This window comes from Dermacentor albipictus, chromosome 2 (genome assembly GCF_038994185.2).
Source record: "Dermacentor albipictus isolate Rhodes 1998 colony chromosome 2, USDA_Dalb.pri_finalv2, whole genome shotgun sequence".
NCBI lineage: Eukaryota > Metazoa > Arthropoda > Arachnida > Ixodida > Ixodidae > Dermacentor > Dermacentor albipictus.
Genome location: NC_091822.1, coordinates 9,983,099 through 10,005,668, shown reverse-complemented (window position 1 = coordinate 10,005,668; position 22,570 = coordinate 9,983,099). Strand labels below are relative to the sequence as shown.

The 22,570-nt window shown below is 46.9% G+C and overlaps 1 protein-coding gene and 1 long non-coding RNA gene across 8 annotated transcripts in view; one reads left to right on the top strand and one right to left on the bottom strand.

The window, feature by feature from the left end:
* The window catches only part of LOC139055867 (calcium-activated chloride channel regulator 2-like), a 363,039-nt gene that overhangs the window by 277,415 nt on the left and 63,054 nt on the right, over positions 1-22,570 (top strand). For all 7 annotated transcript variants that reach the window (XR_011511953.1, XM_070533443.1, XM_070533442.1 and 4 more), the window contains 2 exons: positions 9,544-9,834; positions 11,307-11,489. Coding sequence is in view for 6 of the 7 variants with exons in the window: in XM_070533443.1 (XP_070389544.1) it covers positions 9,544-9,834; positions 11,307-11,489 (474 nt within the window). In the remaining variant the exon portion in view is untranslated. The remainder of the gene's footprint in view (positions 1-9,543; positions 9,835-11,306; positions 11,490-22,570) is intronic.
* Positions 9,696-22,570, bottom strand: part of LOC139055869 (uncharacterized) — a 91,174-nt gene continuing 78,299 nt past the window's right edge. The window contains exon 4 of the long non-coding RNA XR_011511954.1: positions 9,696-9,826. This is a non-coding gene — a long non-coding RNA (uncharacterized lncRNA). The remainder of the gene's footprint in view (positions 9,827-22,570) is intronic.

The following is a 22,570-nucleotide window of genomic DNA, read 5'->3' as shown; positions in this document are numbered from 1 at the left end:
GGAACCGCAACCTCAGAAAAAGGATTCCTAGGCATAATAAGGAAATCGAAGATTATTTTTTTACACTATACGAACAAAATTGGGCCAACAAGTGTGACGAAATGGAGGGGAGCATGAACCTCTCCAAGACGTGGAACATCCTCCGGCACTTGTTGGACCCCGTAAGCTCGAAAACTCAATCTAGTATAAGATTGGCAAAAGCTAGGCACGCGTTCGTAGGGAACGATGATTATTTCATGAAGAAATTAATTGAGACATTCGTGGGGGAAACATCGCGAACTCAACTACCCGACTATGGTGGAGCGCCTAACGAGGCGTTGGACGCCCCCATCACAGAAGCGGAAGTGCGAGGAGAGATTGTAAGACTGAGAACGAAGTCGGCTCCGGGCCCTGACGGGGTAACGAAGAAAATGCTCAGGAACTTAGACGATGATTCTATTAGTTATCTAACGAAGTAAATGCAGGAATGTTGGGAAAAAGGCGAGCTCCCACAACAGTGGAAGACGGCAAGCATTATTTTAACACCAAAACCCGGGAAGCCTTCGCAATTGGAAAACTTACGGCTAATTTCCTTAACTTCATGCGGGGGAAATTGATGGAGCACGTCGTCCAGACCAGGCTGATGGGCTTTATGGATCAGGGCGATCTGTGGCCACATGAAATGGTCGGGTTCCGACCTCACTTGTGTACGCAGGATGTCATGCTAAAATCAAACATGATATAGTAGACTCAAGGTCTAAAGATGCAAAAGCAATTCTGGAACTGGACCTCATGAAGGCTTTTGACAACGTAAAGCATGAGGCGGTCCTGGAAGGGCCGAACAAGAATAATGTAGGTACGAAGACATATCGATACTCAGGGACTTCCTGACGGGAAGAACTGCCTGCATGAGGCTTCAAACGCTGGAATCCCCCACAATTGAGCTAGGGAGTAAGGGTACGCCCCAGGGATCAGTGCTGCCTCCCCTACTCTTCAACGTGGCTATGAGAGAACTCCCCGAGCAATTCGTAAAGCTCAAGGGATTAAAATTTAGTATATATGCGTTTGATATCACCCTCTGGGTCAACCGGGGAAGTGATTCAGCCGTCGAAAGCCTGCTCCAGGCCGCCACCGACATCATAGTCGATTACGCGGCCGATAGAGGCCTAGCATGCTCGCCGCAGAAATCAGAATTGTTTATATACAATCCGAAACACTTAAGGTGCAAGGCACCGTCGGAGATCAAAATTGAAGTGGCGGGTAAAGAGGTACCAATGGTCGAGCGAATTAGAATCTTGGGCCTGATTCTCCAGTCACACGGTCACAATGGCGAGACCGTCAAGAGGCTGCGGAATCACGCAACACAGACCATGAGCCAAATTAGGCGGGTGGCCAGCAAAGGCCGAGGGCTAAAGGAGAAAATTTAGTTAAACTAATACAGGCGTACATATTCAGCCAGGTGAGCTATGCAACGCCATATCTCGATTTGAAAGTGGTGGAAAGAGAAAAGATTGATTCTCTAATGAGAAAATGCGTAAAACGAGCGCTGGGACTTCCCATGCGTACACCAACAGAGAGACTGATGGCTCTAGGAGTGCACAACACATGGGCAGAACTGGCGAAAGTGGTGAGAACTTCTCAAATTGAGAGACCTAGCACCACGAGGATAGGAAGAGCCGTATTGGCCAAAGTTGGAATAAATCCGGATGGAGGCCCCACCCAAAAGGTGGAAGTAGATAGGGAAGTTAGAAAAGCCTCATAATCCCCCCCTCTGCCAAAAAACATGCACCCGGAACATAGCAAAGACAGAAGGCATGAACGAGCCGAAGCATTAAAAATTAGATTCGGTAATATCTCGGAACGTGAGGTGGCCTATGTAGACGCGGCGGGCGGTAGCGGCAGTTTTATAGTGGCAACGGCCGTCAGCGGCCGGGGTATTCCCGTGACCGCTGTCACTCTGCTGCGCAAGCTCAACATAGAAGTCGCCGAGGAAATTGCGATCGCTTTAGCTTGCGCTGGAACGGACGCGAAATTTGTGATTAGCGACAAAAAAGCTGCCATACAAAACTTTAGCAAGGGATGGATTTCGCCCTTAATGGCCAGGATCCTAGGCTAGAGAAAGCTAGATAGAAAAATTCAAATAATTTGGACTCCGGCTCATGAAGCCGTCCCCAGCAACGAGGCGGCCCACGAGCTGGCTCGAGATCTCTACCGCCGAGCCGCTACGGGGCCCCTCGATGACCGAGGGAACGGAGAGCGCATGCTAAAATATGGGGAGATCCCGCAGCATTATAGATTGACTCGTAGACTGGTATCCCCGCCAGGCCCAAAATTAAAGAGCAGACAAGCAGTCGCGTCGAGACGACTACAAACTTATACATATCCACGCCCGGTTATGGCGAACCACATGTTCCCCGAGTCCAGGAGCGATAAATGTAATCTTTGTGGGGCGAGAGGGACCCTCGACCACATATTATGGGAATGCCCGTACTCTCCCGGGGGAACGCACAAAATAGGTAGTAGAGACACCTGGGAGACCCTGCTGCGCAGCTCGGACTCTGAGCTCCAGCAACGGCTCGTCCAACTGGCTGAAGAGGCTGCTGGGACCCAAGAGCTCCCAGCCTGCATCTGAGGCGGCGGCACTCGCCCCCTGACCTGCATGTCGGGGGTGGGTAGATCACCTTATCCGTTGGGCATTAAAGTTTATTCTATCTATGTCAGTCTGTCTATTGGAATGAGAACAGTGTTTCTTGAAAGGTGCGGGCATGCAGGATTGGCAATTCTAATGATTTTTCCTGCGCTTGGAATTTTTCTATATTTTCTTTTTGTAGCATATTCATTTATGTCTTACCGCATCAAGCTCCAATTTTTGTCTAGCCTTCAAAGATATCTTTTTTTTCTGGTAATTTGTATGAATCGCCACTGTTTTTCAAAGAACAATAGTTGAAAGCCAGCCCTAATCCGTCTCTAGTGTCATCCTGTTCATACTTCTTGATGCTATGCACCCTCGCAACATTTGTGTGTGTGTGTGTGTGTGTGTGCGTGTGTGTGTGTGTGTGTGTGTGTGTGTGTGTGTGTGTGTGCGTGCGTGCGTGCGTGCGTGCGTGCGTGCGTGCGTGCGTGCGTGCGTGCGTGCGTGCGCGCGCGCGCGCATTGATTTGGATGTGAAATCGAGCCCTTGGGCGGAAGTATCATTCTTCTCCTGTGCAGCCTTATGAATTAATTTACTACAGCGCAACAGAAATACAATGGACAAGAACGAAGTGAAGACACAGAGCGCTTCGTTCTTGTCCGTTGTCTAAGTGTTGCGCTTTAGTTAATACAGAATACACACGAACTCTTCCAGTTTTTAGTTCTTATGTCGGGCTTATAAGCCCGCTTGTGTCCTGGAATATCTGCATGGCTATGTAACCTGTAATTTAATTTTTGGCCATGTGCTTGCAAGTCACATGTCAACCTCCTGATTTTCCCGACAATCCCGAGTGATCTGCAGGCTCAGACAGTTTCTGGTGAACTCACGCAGGTGTGCAGGGTGTTGTGCAGGGTGTAATTTGCATTACAAGTGCTGCTTTGATTGCTTTCAGTTCAGCTTTTCTAGGTGTAAGATAACCGGGAATTGTACACACTTATATGGAGTTTAATTTTATGTAGTGTCTTACTACTGTTACTCTGCTATTGCCACATCAGTATACTATATGTGCCTCATGTTTGCTTGCATCTTCATGATTAGCAACCTCCTCTGTGTTTGGCAGTTGTATATTGTCTTGTGGCCTAATTGTTTGCCCCCATATCGCACGGTATGGGCCTGTTGTGTTTCACGTTCAGGTGCTCCCGAGGTTGGTTCTGAAGGGAGGGGTAGTCGTCTTTGTATCTCATATGATAGCTCGCATAGTATCTTGGGACCAGGTTCTAAGCTCTTGAGGCAAATAATTTGTGCTGCAGGCTGGAACTCTACTCTGTCTAGGTGTTTGTCCGTTTGGTCTTTCTCACAGAGGTCTTCAAGCACGGTAAAGTTGCAAAGACCTTTATTACCCGATGCCTGTTTTCGATGAGTTGTCTTTTTTGTGCGCTGCTGGTAATTCATACTGTACAATACCTTGGACAGAAACACAACATCTGCGATTTTCCATACTATCCACTCGTCTACCCCCAATGATTTCAATGTTATTCTTTGCACCAGGTGCAGAATTTGCGTCCAGGCATGGCATAATTGTTTGACCTACGTGCTGGCTCTGCCCTCATGGTTTTACACTAACTAAACATTTGTGGATGTTGACTTGCGGGAATATTTGTCCAGCTATGTGGAGCACAATGCGCAATCTGGGGTAATTCTTCATACTAGTCTTTTTCCCGACGTCGATGTAAGCTGACTTATCAGGAAGCGAGATGCCAGACTGGCCAAGAAAGTCTACAGTGCTGTCGAGAGCTTGTTGCATCATTCTTGATTTCTGTATAAGATAGCTTTCCCATAGGCTGTACTACACAATAGGCTGTTGTACTTCTATTATTCTCGCGTTGTTGATGTTGGTGGGCCAAATGTAATTCCAAATCTCGCCTAGAATTTTCTGTCTTTTAAAAAGTTACTTTTTAACTTAGGTGCTCTCACAGAAATTTTTTTGATCATCGTTCCTTTCATAGAGTAGCATGAGGTAGTGCTGTTAAAAGCCTCTTCACTCTTGATTCTTTCATAGGTGGTATTACATAATGCCCTGCTCTAAAGTTTCTACTGCTTATGGCCAACTCATATCTGCAAGAAGGGACAACTCTTGAAAAAGGTTTTATTCGTGATGTGTGTGCGATGTATTATGAGCTTTCTTGTCTTGACCTTTGTACATCTGTAGAACCAGTTTCCTGACAGAGTACTTGCTATACCTGATTATGCTTATTTGTGCAGTGCTGTTGAACAATACATATTGATGAAATGAGTGTTTGCACACTCGAATTATCCCAAAAGATGGTTGCGTTGCAATTGTGCCCTTTGCGTTTGATTGGCGTTAAATTATGCAGAAGGATGCCCTCCTATGCAATAGCATATGAAAGTTTAAGGGTTCAATAAACGATGATAAACTAAATCTAAGTGCAAGGTTTTTCTTTACCTATGACGCCCATCGATATGCGACTTTCGTGGCTGGCAATCCAACACCTGCCCTTGTGTTAGCAGCATAATGGCATAGCCACAGTGGCAGATCAATAAATTGAACAATTTGTCGGCAGGTGTATTTTTTCTTGCCTGCATGTAGGTAAATATTTCAATAAGCATGTCATCGCAAAAAAGCATTTTGTGGTCCTTTATTGTATTAACCACATATTGTGCATAGTTGAAATGCAGAAAGTTGCTGTAAAATCTCCGAGTAATCATAATCATCATCAGCCTGGTTACGCCCACTCCAGGGAAAAGGCCTCCCATACTTCTCCAACTACCCCGGTCATGTACTAATTGTGGCCATGCGTCCTTCCAAACTTCTAAATCTTATCCGCCCACCTAACTTTCTGCCGCCCCCTCCTACACTTCCCTTCCTTTGGAATCCAGTCCGTAACCCTTAATGACCGTCGGTTATCTTCCCTCCTCGTTACATGTCCTGCCCATGCCCATTTCTTTTTCTTGATTTCAACTAAGATGCCATTATCTGTGTTTGTTCCCTAACCCAATCTGCTTTCTTATCCCTTAACGTTACACCCATCATTCTTCTTTCCATAGCTCGTTGCATCGTCCTCAACTTAAGTTTTCGTAAGCCTCCAGGCTTCTGCTCCGTGCGTGAGTACTGGTAAGACACAGCTGTTATAGGCTTTTCTCTTGGGGGACAATGGCAACCTGTTTTTCATGATCTGAGAATGCCTGCCAAACACACCCCAGCCGATTCTTATTCTTCTGATTATTTCAGTCTCATGATCCGGATCTGGGGCCCTATAACGTAAAACTATTCCAATATGTTTCTATTCCAATCTCCTGACGTCAAATTTGCGTAACCACCGACGCAAGCACCGGACGGTCACCCACAGGGTTGTCTGTACAGACCAATCAAGCACTCTCCTCGTTCATAGGAGGTCACTTTTGTTTGCTTGGAAAACGAATAACATTGCCTGCACTGAGCGGCTTGCCGTATCTGATTGGCTGACAAGAGGCGAGGAGAACGCTCAAGTGGAGAGGGATCCGCTGGGGCAGAGCCAGTGCACTGAAAATCGATGACCGGATGAAGAGGGAGGTCGCAGCGTCTGCGATTGGTCGGCTTTCCCTTACTTAGCTTGTAGTGGCTGGTCGAAAATCTCAGCGGCATGCGACGGAAGCTTAAAAATGACGCTAAAACTGACCCTCAGCAAAGAATAGTTGGCAGAATGAGGTGGTAAATGTGCCGAAAGTGCTCGAAAACGTTACACGGCCACGCAAGAAGTTTCATTATACGCAAATACACCCATGCTCTCCGGCAGGTGCGAGTAGCCAGCGTCTCGGCGATCGGCGGCAGCCATCTCTTATTCCTTTCGGAACGGGGCAGCCTACGGCTATTCCAAAAAAAATTCAGTTTGTTCGGCATATTAATGCATCTTTGTCGCGTACAGGTCACTTTGACGCGGTGAGCTTGTGCGGTTTTGTGACGTCGCGTGACAGGCAGGTGAAGTGGGTGCAGCCCGTAAACTTTTTACCAATAGCCGAGGGCTAATGGCGAAAAGGGTTCGAATCAGACATAACTGTTTTTCTTTTTTCTTTCAAATCATGCATAATCAGTGTGTACACATCATATCAGATGGGGAGCTATCGCGGTTTTCGTGACGTCACGTGACAGAGAGGTTAAGTAGGGGTGGTCGAAAAAAGTTTTTGACCAATCGTGGAGGGCTGATAGCAGAATTGGAATAGAAAATCTTGGAATAGTTTTACGTTATAGCACCCCTGCAGTGATTACCTGTCCTAAGTAGATCTATTACCACTTTCAGTGCCTCGCTACCTATCGTAAACTGCTGTTCTCTCCGGATGGTACGTTCTTGCAAGTAGTATGGCATTTCATTGCTTATAAACATAGTAATCACAGCGGACATCGTTGTATGGGTTTACGCACTAATATATCTGATCACAAGCGTATTCGAAACTGTTATTATAAACATGTAAGGCATGAATGTTTCTGCATACTTGATCAGCTGTGAACGTGCAAGAACTGCTTGTACTTAAAAGATTCAGTTTCACAGGAAGGGACGCAACTGGCTGACTTCACTGCACAGTTTTGATTTACTTTTCTTTAACGTGTCAATTTCTACTGTTTTATGTCCACAAGAACAGGCTGTTTGCCTGCTCTTCACACTCCTGCACGAGTTTTACATGACGGTGCAGGTGGGTACGTTGTCACTGTGCGACCGCAGCAAGCGAATAATTTACTTAATTTACTAGCAGTAGAGTTATTTACCTTTCAAAGCAAATGTTAATACAGGTGCAGTAAGGGTACAAATTCCGCAACCTATAGAAAGTTTATTGGTTTCACTGCAAGAAAAAAGAATTCTTCAGAGAATAGGTGCAAGTTAAGGTGCATGTAATATTCGAAAACAAATTAACGACACTGTTTACTCAAGCCACGGATTTATTGCTATCGTAGAAAATTCATTACGATAGTCTACACATTTGCTCTGTTAAATTTAATACGTGAGTTAAGATAACCCTTCAGGATGCATTGGAGAATTCAGGCTTGCTAAACCGACAAGTGCAACTGAACGGTACCGCGTTCAGCAGAACGTTGAAACTTCGGGTACTTTGCTGTCTTGTCATTTGGCCTTGCGGAGGTTGAAATTATTTAAGCTGCTCCGTACGCGCGGTTTTTGTGCGCTATTCAAGAAAGGAAAATTTTGAAGTCCCCAAAATTCCATATCGTCTCGTGGCAACTCGCAAAGGTGTACGAAGCAAACGTGAAAATGCACTTCATTTGCTGCGTAGCGTGTCACCGAAAGCGCAGAAATGGGGGATTGGAATCTGCTGTACACGTTTTTTTTAGTTCTCCCTTAGCTTACGTACCGAATTCAGTAATCCACGTCTCCGCACATTCCAGTTGTTCAGCGAGATGCCATTTCCCAAAACAGACTGGCGAAATAGCTCTCCGTCCAATAGGGCCGAAAATCGCTGTGATCGATTCGTTGGTGCGACTGTGCGACCAACCTGTGGTCGCAGCCGAAAATTAAGGGGTCGGCACTGCGACTGCGATTTTCGTCGCAAAGAACAGAAATCGCAATTCCGGTGCGATAAAATTGCATCATGTGAAACAGGCTTCATGCGCCTAGAGTGTCCATGTAATTGAAATAAAACTGCACGTAGTGAGCAAATACTTCCCTGAAAAAAGAGGTATGAGCTTTGACCGATGAAGTGTTCGAAACCGCTAATATTATAACTTGTTACTGGGCTCTGGCAGTGCCCTGTGTTACAGGATTTTAATACAGAAGAAGACTGGACGAAGGCCATCACAGACCCGAGACAGGACGTCCAGCTCCTGGCTGTCCAGAGGGCCCGTGAACGAGCGGAGAGGCATGGCCTCTCTGTTCCGACATGGGACTAGCCAGCGGCTGGGTAGGGACCTGCAGGCCCCCGCTTAGCTCCTCAGGACCACAATAAAGTCGTTTGCTGCTGCTGCTGTTACTGGGCGACTTGGTTGGGATCTAATGAATACATTGTTGCGCCAAAAATGAAAATAATGACTTCGAATTTCTCGGTGCCACGCAAGTTGGCTGGACTGTGTCAGCGCATAAGCTGCGTTGACAAAAAGTCAGGATGTCAGAAAAAGCACGGTGCGTGAAATGTGCGACGGGCGTTATGTACAAAATATCGCTCAAATGGGGGAAGTCCTACGTTGGACAAACGGAGAAATGTGTCAATGGCCGGGCCCGGGAGCATGAATTGTTTGTAATCAACTGAGGTAGTGCGCATTTACCTGCCCATTGCATGGTTTGCTGGAATGCAGTTGCCAGCAACTACTAAGTGAGAGAAAGATACTTGGCAGGAGTGGTGATACGTTAGCAAGATAACTTTTCGAGGCATGTCAAATAAAAGAGAGAGGCACGAGTTCTAATAGTGATACGTCTGTTTTTCTGTTTGACAATAAGATGCAACTGTTAAAAACGTCACTGTAATCACCCTAGGCAACGCTGATGTACGCGTGCGCATTTGTTCATTCTCCCTGCCCTGCTGTAAGAATAAAATCAGTTGAAGTTGAGCGCTCGATTTGTCGTTTCATACTATCCCTCCTAAGTCTTTATTTTCATTTTTAGCGCAACAATGTATTCATTACACTCACATTAGTTTGACTTCCTAGGGATGTCCTAAATGGGCGAGCTCGTTCACCTTAAATGCCGTTTACGAAGCACTTCTGCTTAAATCATGCGGATAAACTTGACACATGTGCTCTGGTAAACGAAAGGTTTATTAAAAGTATGTTCGAATTATGTTGATGTTGAATTGTTGAATTGTATGTTGAATTATGTTGATTGTTGACTTTAATAATTTTTATCACTAAACTGACAAGTAAAGCTGAACTTGTACATGGCCACCCATTTTACCCCATTAAATTTTGACTAGAGATGCACTGGTGATGTGCGCAGGCGCTGGAGCCCGGCGGGGCTGAAGGCAGTGCCGTGCTACTGATCACCGACGGAGAGGAGAACGAGCCACCCTTCCTGCGCGACGTGCTGCCGCTGCTGTTGCAGAAGAAGGTGACGCTGCACGCATTGGCCGTTCAGGCTGGCGCGCAAGCCTCGCTTCAGGAAGCGGCGCGAGACACGGGCGGGCGAGCGTTCACGACGGTCGGCTCCGATGATGTGGTCGCTGGCATTGCCGACGCCCTCTCCTCGGTCGCGGTCGAGCAACTCGACGAAAAGGCTCGCCCTGTTACGGTGAGGAACAGCAACGTCGCATTGATTATACGGTTAGGTTATGCTTCGAACCGTACAGACAAAGTGCTTTAGGGGCACCGTATTTTTTTTTTTTGCTCAGTGGTGACGGCGCTTTCTTTATGATGTTGCACATTCATAAATTTTCACTCCAAGAAGTTCTCACTTCTTTACAATTGTATGCTCTTGCGGTTCTGATCATTTATCATAGGAAATGGCTCAAACCTAGTGCTTTACCAGCGTGCCCAGAGGGAGTAGGCCGAATGAGTGGTTCACGTGTTTGTTCTTCTAAAATATGAGCCCTAAATCAAAATCGTTCAGTAAGTTTGAAACAGTGAGGACAGGAGACAAAAAAACTGGTCGCCGTTGTTTCATAGGACCACCTCGGTTGCAGGCCGCTGAAGAGTTGCAGCCTGCTGGGCGGCAGCTGTGCTACGGTCGCCAGTCGAACCTTCGTATTTTGTTCGGCTCGGAACTGAATACTCTAAACGTCTGCGTCCCCGGCTGCTGGGTGGGCTGAAGCAGAGAAGTGCTTCCGGGGCAGTTAATTTGCGTCGTGTAAGCTCCGAAGCACTTATTTAGGTGGCGCTAGACGTAATGACGCCAGCAACGTCATATGAGAAGTGACGTGCAAGCGTTAGAGCTGATGTTATTTATGTGATTGTTTTAAAAACGCTTCGCTGGCTTGGCTACGATAAAGAAAAGCGCATCGGACGGAGAACAGCTATTACAGACTCAGCAGTCACTCGTCTCGCACATTCGGATAAAATGAGGCTGCCTTTCAAATGTATCGCTCCTTTCTATTTGATCATTCTGTCGCATAAGAGTGCACACACGTGCTCAACGTCGTCCGTTCGTGTGCCTTATACCGCAGCAAACGCAAATTCAGCAAAGCAAATTCAATGCCTTATACTGCAGCACACGCTAAATCGAGCAACAGAGTTGCAAATAACCCATCAAATTGAATTTTTCGTATAACGTATGATACATATAAAGGAAAACGTGGTAGCGCTGCTCTTTTAAAATACTCCGCATTCACTCCACAGTATAATCATTATGAATAAGAGGTAGTGCTGAGAGAAAGTGGGGGAACGCCGTGGAGGGCGGAGGAACTGACATGCCCAGTAGACGAGTGTCGGCAAACACGAGCGCGACGGTCATGGTTGCTTGGCCGGATGCCGCTTCACTCTTAGCATCGAGTTTGGCTCACATGAACAGGAATATTGTATAAGTATAGTAAAAAGCAAACAAATAAAAGCCAACAAAATGAAATTCAAATAAAAACAAGAATCGCGTTAACGCATTGTTCACAGAATGTCCAAGTGTAAGTGCATTGTGCTACGTTGCCAAAGGCTGATTTAATGGAGTGCATTTTACGTACTGGAGGCGTGCTTAAATTAACACTCTGCGCAAATTCACTGAACCACCATGTTTGTGACACATCGCCTTGTTTCTTTTTTTCTTTTCGCGCACAGCTATTCAGCGAGTCTGTCAACGTCACGAGATTCGACGTGCCTCTGGATGAAGCGCTCGGTCGCGCTACCAGGTTCGTGAGCTCCTCAGAGCATCTGGAAGTGGTCAGTCCATTGGGCGAGCGCTTCCGGGGCTCATACGACGCAAGCCTTAAGAGAAGCAAGCTTCTTTTGGACAGCGCTTGGGTGAGGGCTCAATTGATATTGCGATTCGGGGACGTCAGGAAGATTGTACAACGTCTGGGATAGAACGCAGGACAAATCCGCGGTTAACTGTAGTGCTGAAAAAAAAATCGAAAGGCACAGGAAGTGAACAGTCAAGCGCCGATTCGCAGCTCAATTTATTTTTGGATAACAAGGCACGTGCATGCAAGACGATATTGTGCTCACAAATTTGGGCGCCTTCTGCTTTTTACAGGCGCTTCACTGACTAATGCCGTTGGTCTCATCTCATGCGGCGTCCATGTGCTCCTCAACACGTCTGTGTGCTGAGGTGCCTGGTGCCAGGGCCCTTCTGGCTAGCATAGGCAGCATGCTGCTTCGATCAATATCGCGCCCATGTACGGTCACAACATCGTCCGAGGAGTTCAATCCCAGCGCTAAAACTTGCAGTCGCTGTCAATGCTTCGACCTGCGGGTGACATTCAACTTTTTGGTTGTGGTAGCCATGTTTCTTCTTTATTCTTGCATCGCAGAGATGTTGACAGAGAGCCGTTTTCGGTGTTGCACTAAAGATCACGTGCGGCAAAGCATTAGCGAATAATAATCCAATCGAAAAATCTCGCATGATGCATATGCGCGATGCCCAATGATTTCTTGTTATCGTATAAGAAGATAATTGAAACACATATGTTCTCATATAATTATAGGAGAATATTGGATATGCGGTGTGTGTCATTTGAGATTTTTATAGCGAAGCTGTTAATGTGACTAAAAGTACCCAAATACGTCATATTCGATTTTTACTGTGATTCACGAAGCTTATACTTTAAGGAAATATCAGCAATATCAAGGTCGATACGCAGGAAAATTCTGAAGTGTGTGTGTTGATTGCAGCTTAAACAAAATTAATCAAGCATCGTTCTCGGCCCGTTCAGGCGCGTTATGTGAAACGCCTAAAACGTTTCCCGCTTTTCATGGAGCACAAAAAACGGCGCAAATCTTTTATTTACGGGAAATTGCGGCCACTCTATGGGTGATGTGTACTGAAAGTTTAACGTCTGTATGTTTTTTATGTTTATTCAAAGTAATTATGGCAAATATTGTCGAGCGTAAACGCTTATGCTTTGTTCAAGCAATGCAGTTTCTTCCTGGTCTCCTCAGCGAAATATATGAGTCACGGCGCTTTAGTATTTCGCTGACATCGGTTGTATGTTGTGAGTGACAAACGATAAATGTTTTGATTGTGTAGGTTAATTAGAGACTTTGTGGAGGGTTGCCTATTCAAGCGTACCAGAGTGCCACACTGCCATTAACGGCAATGTTTCTCAGAGTCCTGAAATCACGGTACAAGATACGAAGTTCAAGATACGCGTGAATAGGAGAAATGTTAAGTTTATTGCATGGCAAAACTTTCACATTCTTGGATTATTTAAAAGTGTTCAGCATAATTAATGGACCCTTGTTTTCCTTTTTATTAGAGTCGTAATGAGCTTTTAGTTATTTTCATTGATGTCCTCAGTGCCCCACATGGGCGTCTACGTAAGCAGGCGTTAGTTGTGTTGCAGCACCACGGACCCGAGCACGCGACGGTTCGACCCTACCGCGCTTAACCCTCCGCGGCTTAGTCGTGTCTGTGAGCATCCTGGCACCTTTAAGTTCCCTCTATGGAGGCTCACTCACTTGGCCTCGGCTTCACGTAGACGGCATCCCCGGACTATCCGATCCGGGGAAAATCAGTAGCTGCCTTTTCTTGCCCTCCTCTCCAATCTTTGTCTTTCTCTCTCATTTCCAATTTTTCTTGTCTTCTCTCTTCCTAGTACTTCTGGTTTTCCAGGCTGCGAGGGTTAACCTTGTGTCAGGTAGCGAACCTTGGGTACACCATGCTTGGTAATACTGGCTGAGTACAGCTGGTGCCTGTGATTCCTTCGGGTCCCGTAGCATCCACTTGTTTGGCTCGGTGGCGTGCGACTCACATAGCTGCCAGAAGTTGATAGTTATTTATGGTTTATCGTCCTTCCACCGTCTGCCTGCTTGCCCTCTAATCAAAAGAGGGCTCGCTGAAAAATCACTGCAGCTTTTTGGCCAGCGAAAAAAAACCCTCCCACAATTTCACGTTACTCAAGTCAGGTCAATTTATTTCAGCACTTACTTTGTACAAAAGGAGAAGGATGCTAGGACAGGCATAAAAAGCTGCCAAGCTGCAGCTGGACTGGGCACTTGCCCCATTACTTGGTAGAGATAGCGAAGTATATTTGAGTGACTAACAAAATAAAGTAATAACACATTTCAAATGGTCATGGGAAAAATTAAACAAGAACGCAAAGCACATGATGTATATAGAATACTCAAAAACCTGTATGGTATTGCTCTGTTATAGTGCACCACTAGAGAATGTACCATAAAAACTAGCCAAGCAACAGTAGCCTACAGAAAACGCAAAGCACACCACAGAAAATGCTTAAGGGCCTTATCACAGAAGCACTAAATTTGAGTGTCTACAAGGAAAGCTAATAAAAAAAATCACCGCCCCTTCCAGTCTGTGTAGATAGCCAAAGCGCGAAGCTGTGCTAGTCACAGCTAGTGATACACCATGCAAAGTCAAACTTCGCAAGCAGTCTCTATAGCAAATCTTTTCTTCCACCTCGTTTTCGCTTTTGCTTGCTTCGCCTGGTGAGTATGCTTTAGGAGCGCTTTCTTTTTCGTGAGGTTCTCCCAGTCTCTTATTTTTTTTCGTGCGTGGGGCAGGCCTTACGACGACGAGCCCGTTCACGAGCCAACTCTCGCTGACGCTCGCGGTAGGCAGCTTCTTCATCAGGAGTGTCCACTACTCGTGGTCTTCCCATAGTTTCAGTTGGAATGGAAATGGTGGAACCACTAATCCAAAGCTTTTATATTCGGCGCAAGGCCCACCACTGGAGATGCGGGCGCTGCAATCGTTTTGACGATTGACGTGGCTGCCGGCCCTTCTTGCTGGCGCAAGAGGTTCCAGCATAACACTTATTTCGTGGCAGGGTGGAATCAATCTTCCACAAATTTGATGCCGATCTAGCTCGATCACCAAAAATGCATCGTGTGACGTATAAGATTCCCGTATGATATAGAATTCTCATACAGAGAAAGGGGTCACTCCAAGCCCTCTTGAGCCCTTCTCCGACTCTTCCGCTAGGTGACGTGGCCGCTTCTCGGAGAAGTCTGACAACAACGACACAGGGTGCGCATGAACAGCTTCGCTGTAGAAAGCCCTACATGAATACTTCAATTCGATGTAATAATCTAATTACACAAGTCAGCGAACAGTCTGTATGTGTTTAAGAGCCTCCAGCGGTTTAGTAATAAGTTTTACATTTCTCGTGGGAAAAGGTATGTCTGTAGTGTAATTTTCCAGGTCACCTAAAAAAGTAACTACGCGCGATTTCAACCTGTTTCTTTTCCATGAAATGTTCTTGAAAAGGGAGTCGGCCAAGTGCTTCTTTTTCCGTGTGTAAAAGATATGTCGGATGACAGTGTTAAGGCACCGTAATACAAGAAATATTATTTCCTATAGCTTAAAACTTTTCTTTTCTTTTAATAGCTGTATAAAATCACAATAGTTTTAAAGGAAGTACGCCATCTTTTCAAGAATAGCTTCTGTATGTGCATCGTGTACTACAATCGCTCCATGACGCAGTGCCTTTTTCTATAGAGTGCACATCTAAATGTTCCTACACGAAGTGGTTCCCCATAAGAGAATACAGTAAATAATGTGAGAGGGCAAAGAGATGCTATAAATCACTGATATAATTTTGCCCCTGTGAACGTTAGGAAGCCTAGATAGCACACCACACGCTCGTGATGGACTGGCACGCACACGCTGTAAATGAGCATCTCAGCTTAGGTGTTCGGTCAACAACACTCTTAGTATTTTAACCTCAATCACTGTCGCTATTGTTTCACTCGCTACATACAAACCAAGTGAATGGGCAACTATTTTGTAATCATCATCATCATCATCATCATCATCATCAGCCTGGTTACGCCCACTGCAGGGCAAAGGCCTCTCCCATACTTCTCCAACAACCCTGGTCATGTACTAATTGTGGCCATGCCATCCCTGCAAACTTCTTAATCTCATCCGCCCACCTAACTTTCTGCCGCCCCCTGCTACGCTTCCCTTCCCTTGGGATCCAGTCCGTAACCCTTAATGAACATCGGTTATCCTCCCTCCTCATTACATGCCCTGCCCATGCCCATTTCTTTTTCTTGATTTCAACTAAGATGTCATTTACTCGCGTTTGTTCCCTCACCCAATCTGCTATTTTGTAAAGGTTTGAATAAAACTGAATTTGTGTTTGCGGTGATATTTTTAATAAATTTTCTATGCTCCCTGTGCGCATTTTAGAAACATGGGGATTGCTAAGCGTGAGACGTCATGAAGATTTAAATAATATGCTTGCATCATCGGCAAAAATAATGAACTGTGCACTGTTAGTAACTTTTGCGATATCAGATATATACTGTGACGCAGCAGTTGTCACGACGTTTATTCTGCGTCAAAGATGCGGCGAACCGACCACGCCCACAGCACGGATGACACTCGAGAGCCAGCCCTACAAGCGATGATGAACCCCATATGAATGCCACAGGATCATGATTATGTAATGATGACAAAGAATAGCTTATAAATTCCCACACTAATGTCCCCTCGCGCAAGAGCGGCCATCTGGCCGCAATTCAAAGGGGTGGCAAACGCCTCGTGAAAGGCTTCATACGGGAAACATGGATCACCTCAGCGGTGCGGCAGCGGTGGTCATTTGGAACAATAAGTGGTAGCACGCGATAGTTAACCGGAGAAGTCTGCTCCAAGACTTTGTAGGGGCCGATGAACAGAAGCTGAAACTTGTCACACAAGCCAGGAGTGCTAATTGGTGTCCGGAGTAGCACTTCCTCGCCAGGGCGGAAGCACACGTCGCGATGAGAGGCGTCGTAATGCTGCTTGCGGTCCTGTTGCCGTGCTTCAGTGTTGATGCCGGCGAGCTGGCGACAACGCAAAATGCGGGACACAAATTCTTCACAGGATGATGGACATTTATGGACAGTTGGCGCGAAGAAGGAGACGTCAAGACAGGAAAAGGGCGACCGACCATAGACAAGGTAGAATGGCGAGTAACCGGTCGTTCGTTGAACGGCGGTATTATATGCAAAATTCACCAATGACAAAATTGCGTCCCGGTTTCTGTGATCCGGTTCGGTGTACATGGCTAGCATGTCCGACAGCGTGCGATGAAATCGCTCTGTGAGGCCGTTGGTTTGCGGATGGTAACTGGAGGTAGTCTTGTGGGTGGTTCCGGAGGCTCTGAGTACTTCGTCTGGTAGTTGCGAGAGGAATGCTTTTCCACGGTCGCTCAGGAGGACGTGAGGAGCACCGTGACTCAGTATTAACGATTGAAGTCTGAATGCAGCAACTTCAGAGGCTGAGGCAGAACTCATACAAGTTGTTTCGGCGTAGCATGTCAAGTGATCAACGGCTCTCACAATCTATCGTTTACCGGTGAGAGTCATCGGAAGAGGACCATACAAGTCGATGCCAACGACCTCAAATGGTTGCGACGGACAAGGAACCGGTTGCAGTTGTCCGCTTGTAGCTGATGTAGGGAGCTTTCGACGCGGATATAGGGCGCAGGAAGCGACATACCTCGCCACACTGCCAGGTAATCTAGGCCAGTAGAAGCAACCTTTGAAGCGGTCATAGGTTTTCTGGAAACCAAGGAGACCAGCAGTCATGTCGTCGTGAGAAGCCTGCGGGACATGAGCACGTAGAGAGCGTGGCAGGACAAGAACCCAGCGTTGACCGTCAGGGTGATAGACATGACGGTACAGGATGCGATTGTCAATCTTAAATTGCGTCAGGTGTCGACGAAGGTGGGCGTTAGGCGGGCGCGAAGCTCCTTGAAGGTGGTCTATGATGCGCCGATAGTAAGAGTCGGCAAGTTGATGAGATTGGAAGGATCTGTTGTAGTGTGGAGGCATCTCGTCGACAGTGGCCACCAAGAAAGCATGTGAGGAGGGATCGTGCGAAAGCTTGTCACGGATGGTAGTTTGAGGTTCATTGCATGGTGTCGTAGGAAGCGGACCGCGAGAAAGCGTGTCTGCATCCTGGTGTTTTTTTCCAGCACTTGTAGGTAATAGTAAAGTCGTATTCTTGTAGAAGAGGAATTCACCTACCAAGTCGTCCAGACAAGTTATACAGCGTTGAAAGCCAGCATAATGCATGATGGTCTGTAACGATCGTAAAATGGCGGCCGTGAAGATAAGGTCGAAACTTCTGCACAGACCAAATGATAGCTAGGTATTCCTGCTCCGAGATGGTGTAATTCTTTTCGGCATTTGTCACAACGCGACTTGCGTATGCGACGACCCTCTCACCTAAAGTGCCGTCTCGCTGTAGGAGAATGCCACCGATGCCGTGACCACTAGCATCCGTATGCAGGGCGGTAGGAGCAGCTTCATCAATATGGCGCAGTACTGGTTCAGATGTGAGAGCACACTTTAGGTGGGCGAACGCAGACTCACATTCGGGAGACGACACAAAGGGAACATTAGAACCCAGTACTTTGTGCAGAGGTGATGCTATTGAGGTGAAGCCTCGTATGAATCGGCTAAAATAGGAAGCGAGGCCTAGAAATTACGCAAATCTTTGGTGTTTTCGGGACGAGGGAAGTGTTGAACTGCTGAAACCTTGTCACGATCAGGACTAATGCCATCTTTGCTCACAATGTGACCTAGTACCTTGATCGTCTTCCTCGCAAAATGGCATTTTTTGCTGCTTAGCTGAAGTCCAGCATTGGCAAGGCACGTCAGAACTTCATCCAGACGTTGCAGGTGCTGAGAGAAGGTTGACGAGAAAACAACAATATCGTCCAGGTAGCACAAGCAAGTCTCCCACTTCAGGCCGCGAAGAACGGTGTCAATCATGCGCTCGAACGTTGCGGGCGCATTACAGAGGCCGAATGGCATGACATTAAACTCGTATATAGAGCCCATCTGGTGTTGGAAATGCTGTTTTCTCTTTATCGTCCTCATGCATAGGTATCTGCCAATAGCCGGAATGCAGATCGATGCTGGAGAAGTACTCGGCATGCTGCAGGGAATCCAAGACATCGTCTATTCGCGGCATAGCGCGTACATCCTTGCGTGGTAGTCGACACAAAATCGAACAGAGCCGTCTTTTTTTCGAACCAAAACAACGGAGGAAGACGAAGGGCTAGCAAAGGGGCGTATTATGCTCCGTTGAAGCATGTCGGTGGCGTTCTCGTCAATGACTTTCCTCTCGGCTAGCGATACGCCATGTGGGGTGCGATCTTGCACGCGTTCCAAAATCGAACGGAGGCGGTCCGTTCTTTACGTCGCGAAATTGGCGGTCCGTTCCGTTGCGTTCGTCCGATAACAGACGACACGGAATGATTGACAGCAGATATCACTTTACAATTGACGTCATGGCGTTCGTCACGGTTCAAACTGACCAATCGTGTGCGGCTTGGTGGAACGGACCGCCTCCGTTCTATTTTGGAACGCGTACAAGATCGCACCCATGGTCTACGGTGCACGATGGATGTACCATCTGTCTCTATCCGATGCGTCGTAATCGAAGTCTTTCCCAACGAAGCTGAATGCGCGTCAAACGAAGCTTCATGTTTTTGGAGCAAAGCAAGCAATTGTTGTGACTGCGAAGGTGTCAGGTCGGAACTGATGGCAGCTACAAGAGCTGAAGGAGATGCGGCCCGTCCGGTACAAGCAACTTCAGAGGAAGTTGGTTTAACGGAAACAACAGATATAGACTCTGATTCAGTGGCGCAAGCCAATGTAGTGCCTTTATGGATGAGAATCTTTTCGGATGTCGGGTATGTAGCGTAGAGAAGTGCAGAGCCATGATCAAACCGAACTAGCTCTGATACAAAGGCTATCTCTCTTGGGAGACAGCGTGCAGATGGTAATAATCATCATACCTTGCCGGTGATGATTACGAGCACGTCACCGCAGTCAATGACGTCAGACGTGATCGTAACAATGATTTGATGGCGAGGAGGTAGCGTGGTATCTTCTGGAGCAAGCAAGTGAAGTGGTGCCTCATCTGCATGAAGTGAATAGGTCGTGTCGGTCATGTGGAGAACGCGCTGCCCGCAGCAGATGTAGGTGGAGGCCGTAGAAAGAAAATCCTATCCCAATATTAGCTGCTGGGCACACGAACTTAGCACTGCAAATTGTACGTAATGCAGAAGTGCATCGATGGAAATACGAGCAGTGCACGTGGCGATAGGTCGAATGGCGGCCCCTTTAGCAGCGAGTAGCGTAGGTCCATCATAGGGGGTCGTAACTTTCCGAAGTCGCGAACACAATTCACGGTCAATAACTGAAACACTAGCACTTGTGTCTATCAAACATTCCAATTGTACACCTTCTACTACAACCGATATCATATTGCGCGGACGCGATGGAGGATTTCTGTCCTGTCGTTCGATGGAGCTTTTCCTCCAAAAGCTGCATAATTCAGTTTTCCGGACGATGCTCGGCGAATTGAGAAGCAGGTCTAAGTGGGGACGCAGAGCGGCGAAGGGGTGACGGCGAGCGGCGTCTCGCAGGACGGTACGTCATAGCCGTCTTGGATGCTACAGTAGGCGATGGAGAGCGGCCGCGCGGTGGACCATAAGGGCGGCGTTGTTCATGGAAGCTCCCTAGACGTTGGAAAGTAGCTCCCGGCGAAAAGTCATCCCGTTCGTATGCGTCATATCCGCGACGCTCGTGTTGCTGGTGCTAGCGGCAAGAGCGTGCTATGTGGCCATGATAGCCGCAGTAGTAACAGATGGGACGAGGAGGATGACGCTGCGGATAGCTGGTTTGGGTAGGTACGTTGGTAGTCATGGAAGCCATGGGGGCGGTATTGGTTTTGGAGGCATTGACGGAATGATGACTGGAATAACTGCGGCTACTTGTGCGTACGTTGGTGGGGCCGTAGGGGTTAGAGGGTCCGTGTACGCTGCACCAGCCATGGACGCCAATTCCTCATTGATAAGTTCTCGTAGGTTGGTAGCCGAGGCATGAGAAGGCATAGGCCCTGCGACTAAGCCAAGATACTGTAGCTTTTCTCGAATTATTGCGCGTGTCATTGCTCGTAACGTAGGGTCATCGGCGGTAGTGTTTGCAGGGGTGTCTGGCTGCAACCATACTGATTCGAGTTCGCCAAATCGCTGGCAAGTTGTGACTATATCAGCGACGACAGCGGGGTTCTTGATGGCTAAAGCATTGAAAGCAATAGCTCCGATGCCTTTGAGGATGTGGCGAACCCTGTCAGATTCGGTCATGTCCGTGTTCATGCGCCGACAAAGAGCAAGCACATTCTCGATGTACAACGTATAAGATTCCTCGTGTTGTTGCTTGCGCGTGTCGAGCGTCTTTTTTGCGAGGGCGGAACGAACAGCCGGTGTGCCGAAGACTTGCTGGAGCTGCTGTTTGAAAGCACCCCAGTTCGTGAAATCAATCTCATGGTTTAAAAACCATGTCTTCGCTACTCCTGTCAAATAAAAGGTGACGTGACGTGTCTTGGACGCATCGTCCCAATGGTTAGCCGAACTCACTCGGTCGTAGTCGTCCGGCCAATCCTGGACGTCTTCACCGCGAAGTCCAGCAAACAGATGGGGATCACGCTGGTGCCCACTGACAACCCAATACGGAGAGGCTGGGGTAGCCGAGGCCGACATGGTGGAAGTAGAGGTTCCTGTTGACTCGCCCTGCGACATGCTGGCGAACAGCTGGCACAATCGGTGACCCGATCGAAGCTCCAGGAGGTTGAGCGGGGAGTCAGAGGACGGAGCATCGAAGAGCCCACTCCACCACTTGTGACGCATCAGTTGTCACGACGTTTATTCCACGTCAAAGATGCGGCGAACCGACCACGCCCACAGCACGGATCACACTCGAGAGCCAGCCCCGCAAGCGATGATGAAGAACCCCATATGAATCCCACATGATGATCATCATGTACTGATGACAAAGAAATACTTATAAATTCCCACAATATATTAGATAATATCGGTCTTAATATGCTCTCCTGGGAGACTCCTGCAGGAATATATTCTAGAGAAAAAAAAAGCGGCTTTTGTGATTGTTACTGCCTGTTCCCCATGCTTTAGGGACGATTGTAGAAGGGAAAGTGGAAGAGCAAGAAACCCCTAATATTCTAATTGAGCAAACAAGGTTCGATGACTCATTCTATCGAAAGCCTTGGAGAACTCCACAAGGACGCCTAGTGGTAATTCTTTTTCTTCAATATCTTGTAATATTATTTGTTTCTGCTTTAGTAAAGCGAGTTCTGTGGAGATGCGCCGGCGGAAAACAAACTGTTGCGGTCACATAAGACAGCGTTTTTCGCAGTACGAGGTGTCTCTTTTAACAATTATTTTTTAGAAAGCTTTAGGACAAACGGGCAGAACAAGAAAGGTCGGTAATTCGAAGAATGACTTTTGTCTACGCTCTTATACAAACCTAAGTGAATTTTTGTCGAGAATATGCCCACAGAAGCAGAAATTTCATTTATATGTGGTTAAGCGCAAGGACAAGAAGGTCAAGTACATACTTTATTGGCGGTACTTGTAGTCCGCCAATACCTCGAGCTTTACTGTTCCTTAGGCTTGAGAATATTGAATAAATTTTCTCGGGCGTAGTCGGTGATAAAAACGCTGAGTTAGTGTTAGGTTCACCTAATACACTCATAAATGTGTTGTTGTCGACGGTTAACACTAAATTATGAGGCAATAAATCAGGCTCCTAGTTCCCGGCTTTTCATAAATCTAGTATCTACAATAAGCTGTAGTTCGTTGAGCGTATTACTACCATTCAAAAGGTTGTTCAGTTCGTGCCATAGAACTTCCCTTCGACCGGCGCATTACATAAACAAGTTTTCGTAACACGCATATTTCCTACTGTTCAAAAATATTGTAACAAAATTTCTAAATTTCTTAAAGAGCTAAAATCAGTAGCATCCCGAGCGTTCATGAACTTGGAATGCATTCAATTTTCGTTTTGAATTAAGAGGAAGCTTTAGCTCGGGTGCTTCTATATAAATAGACGTAAAC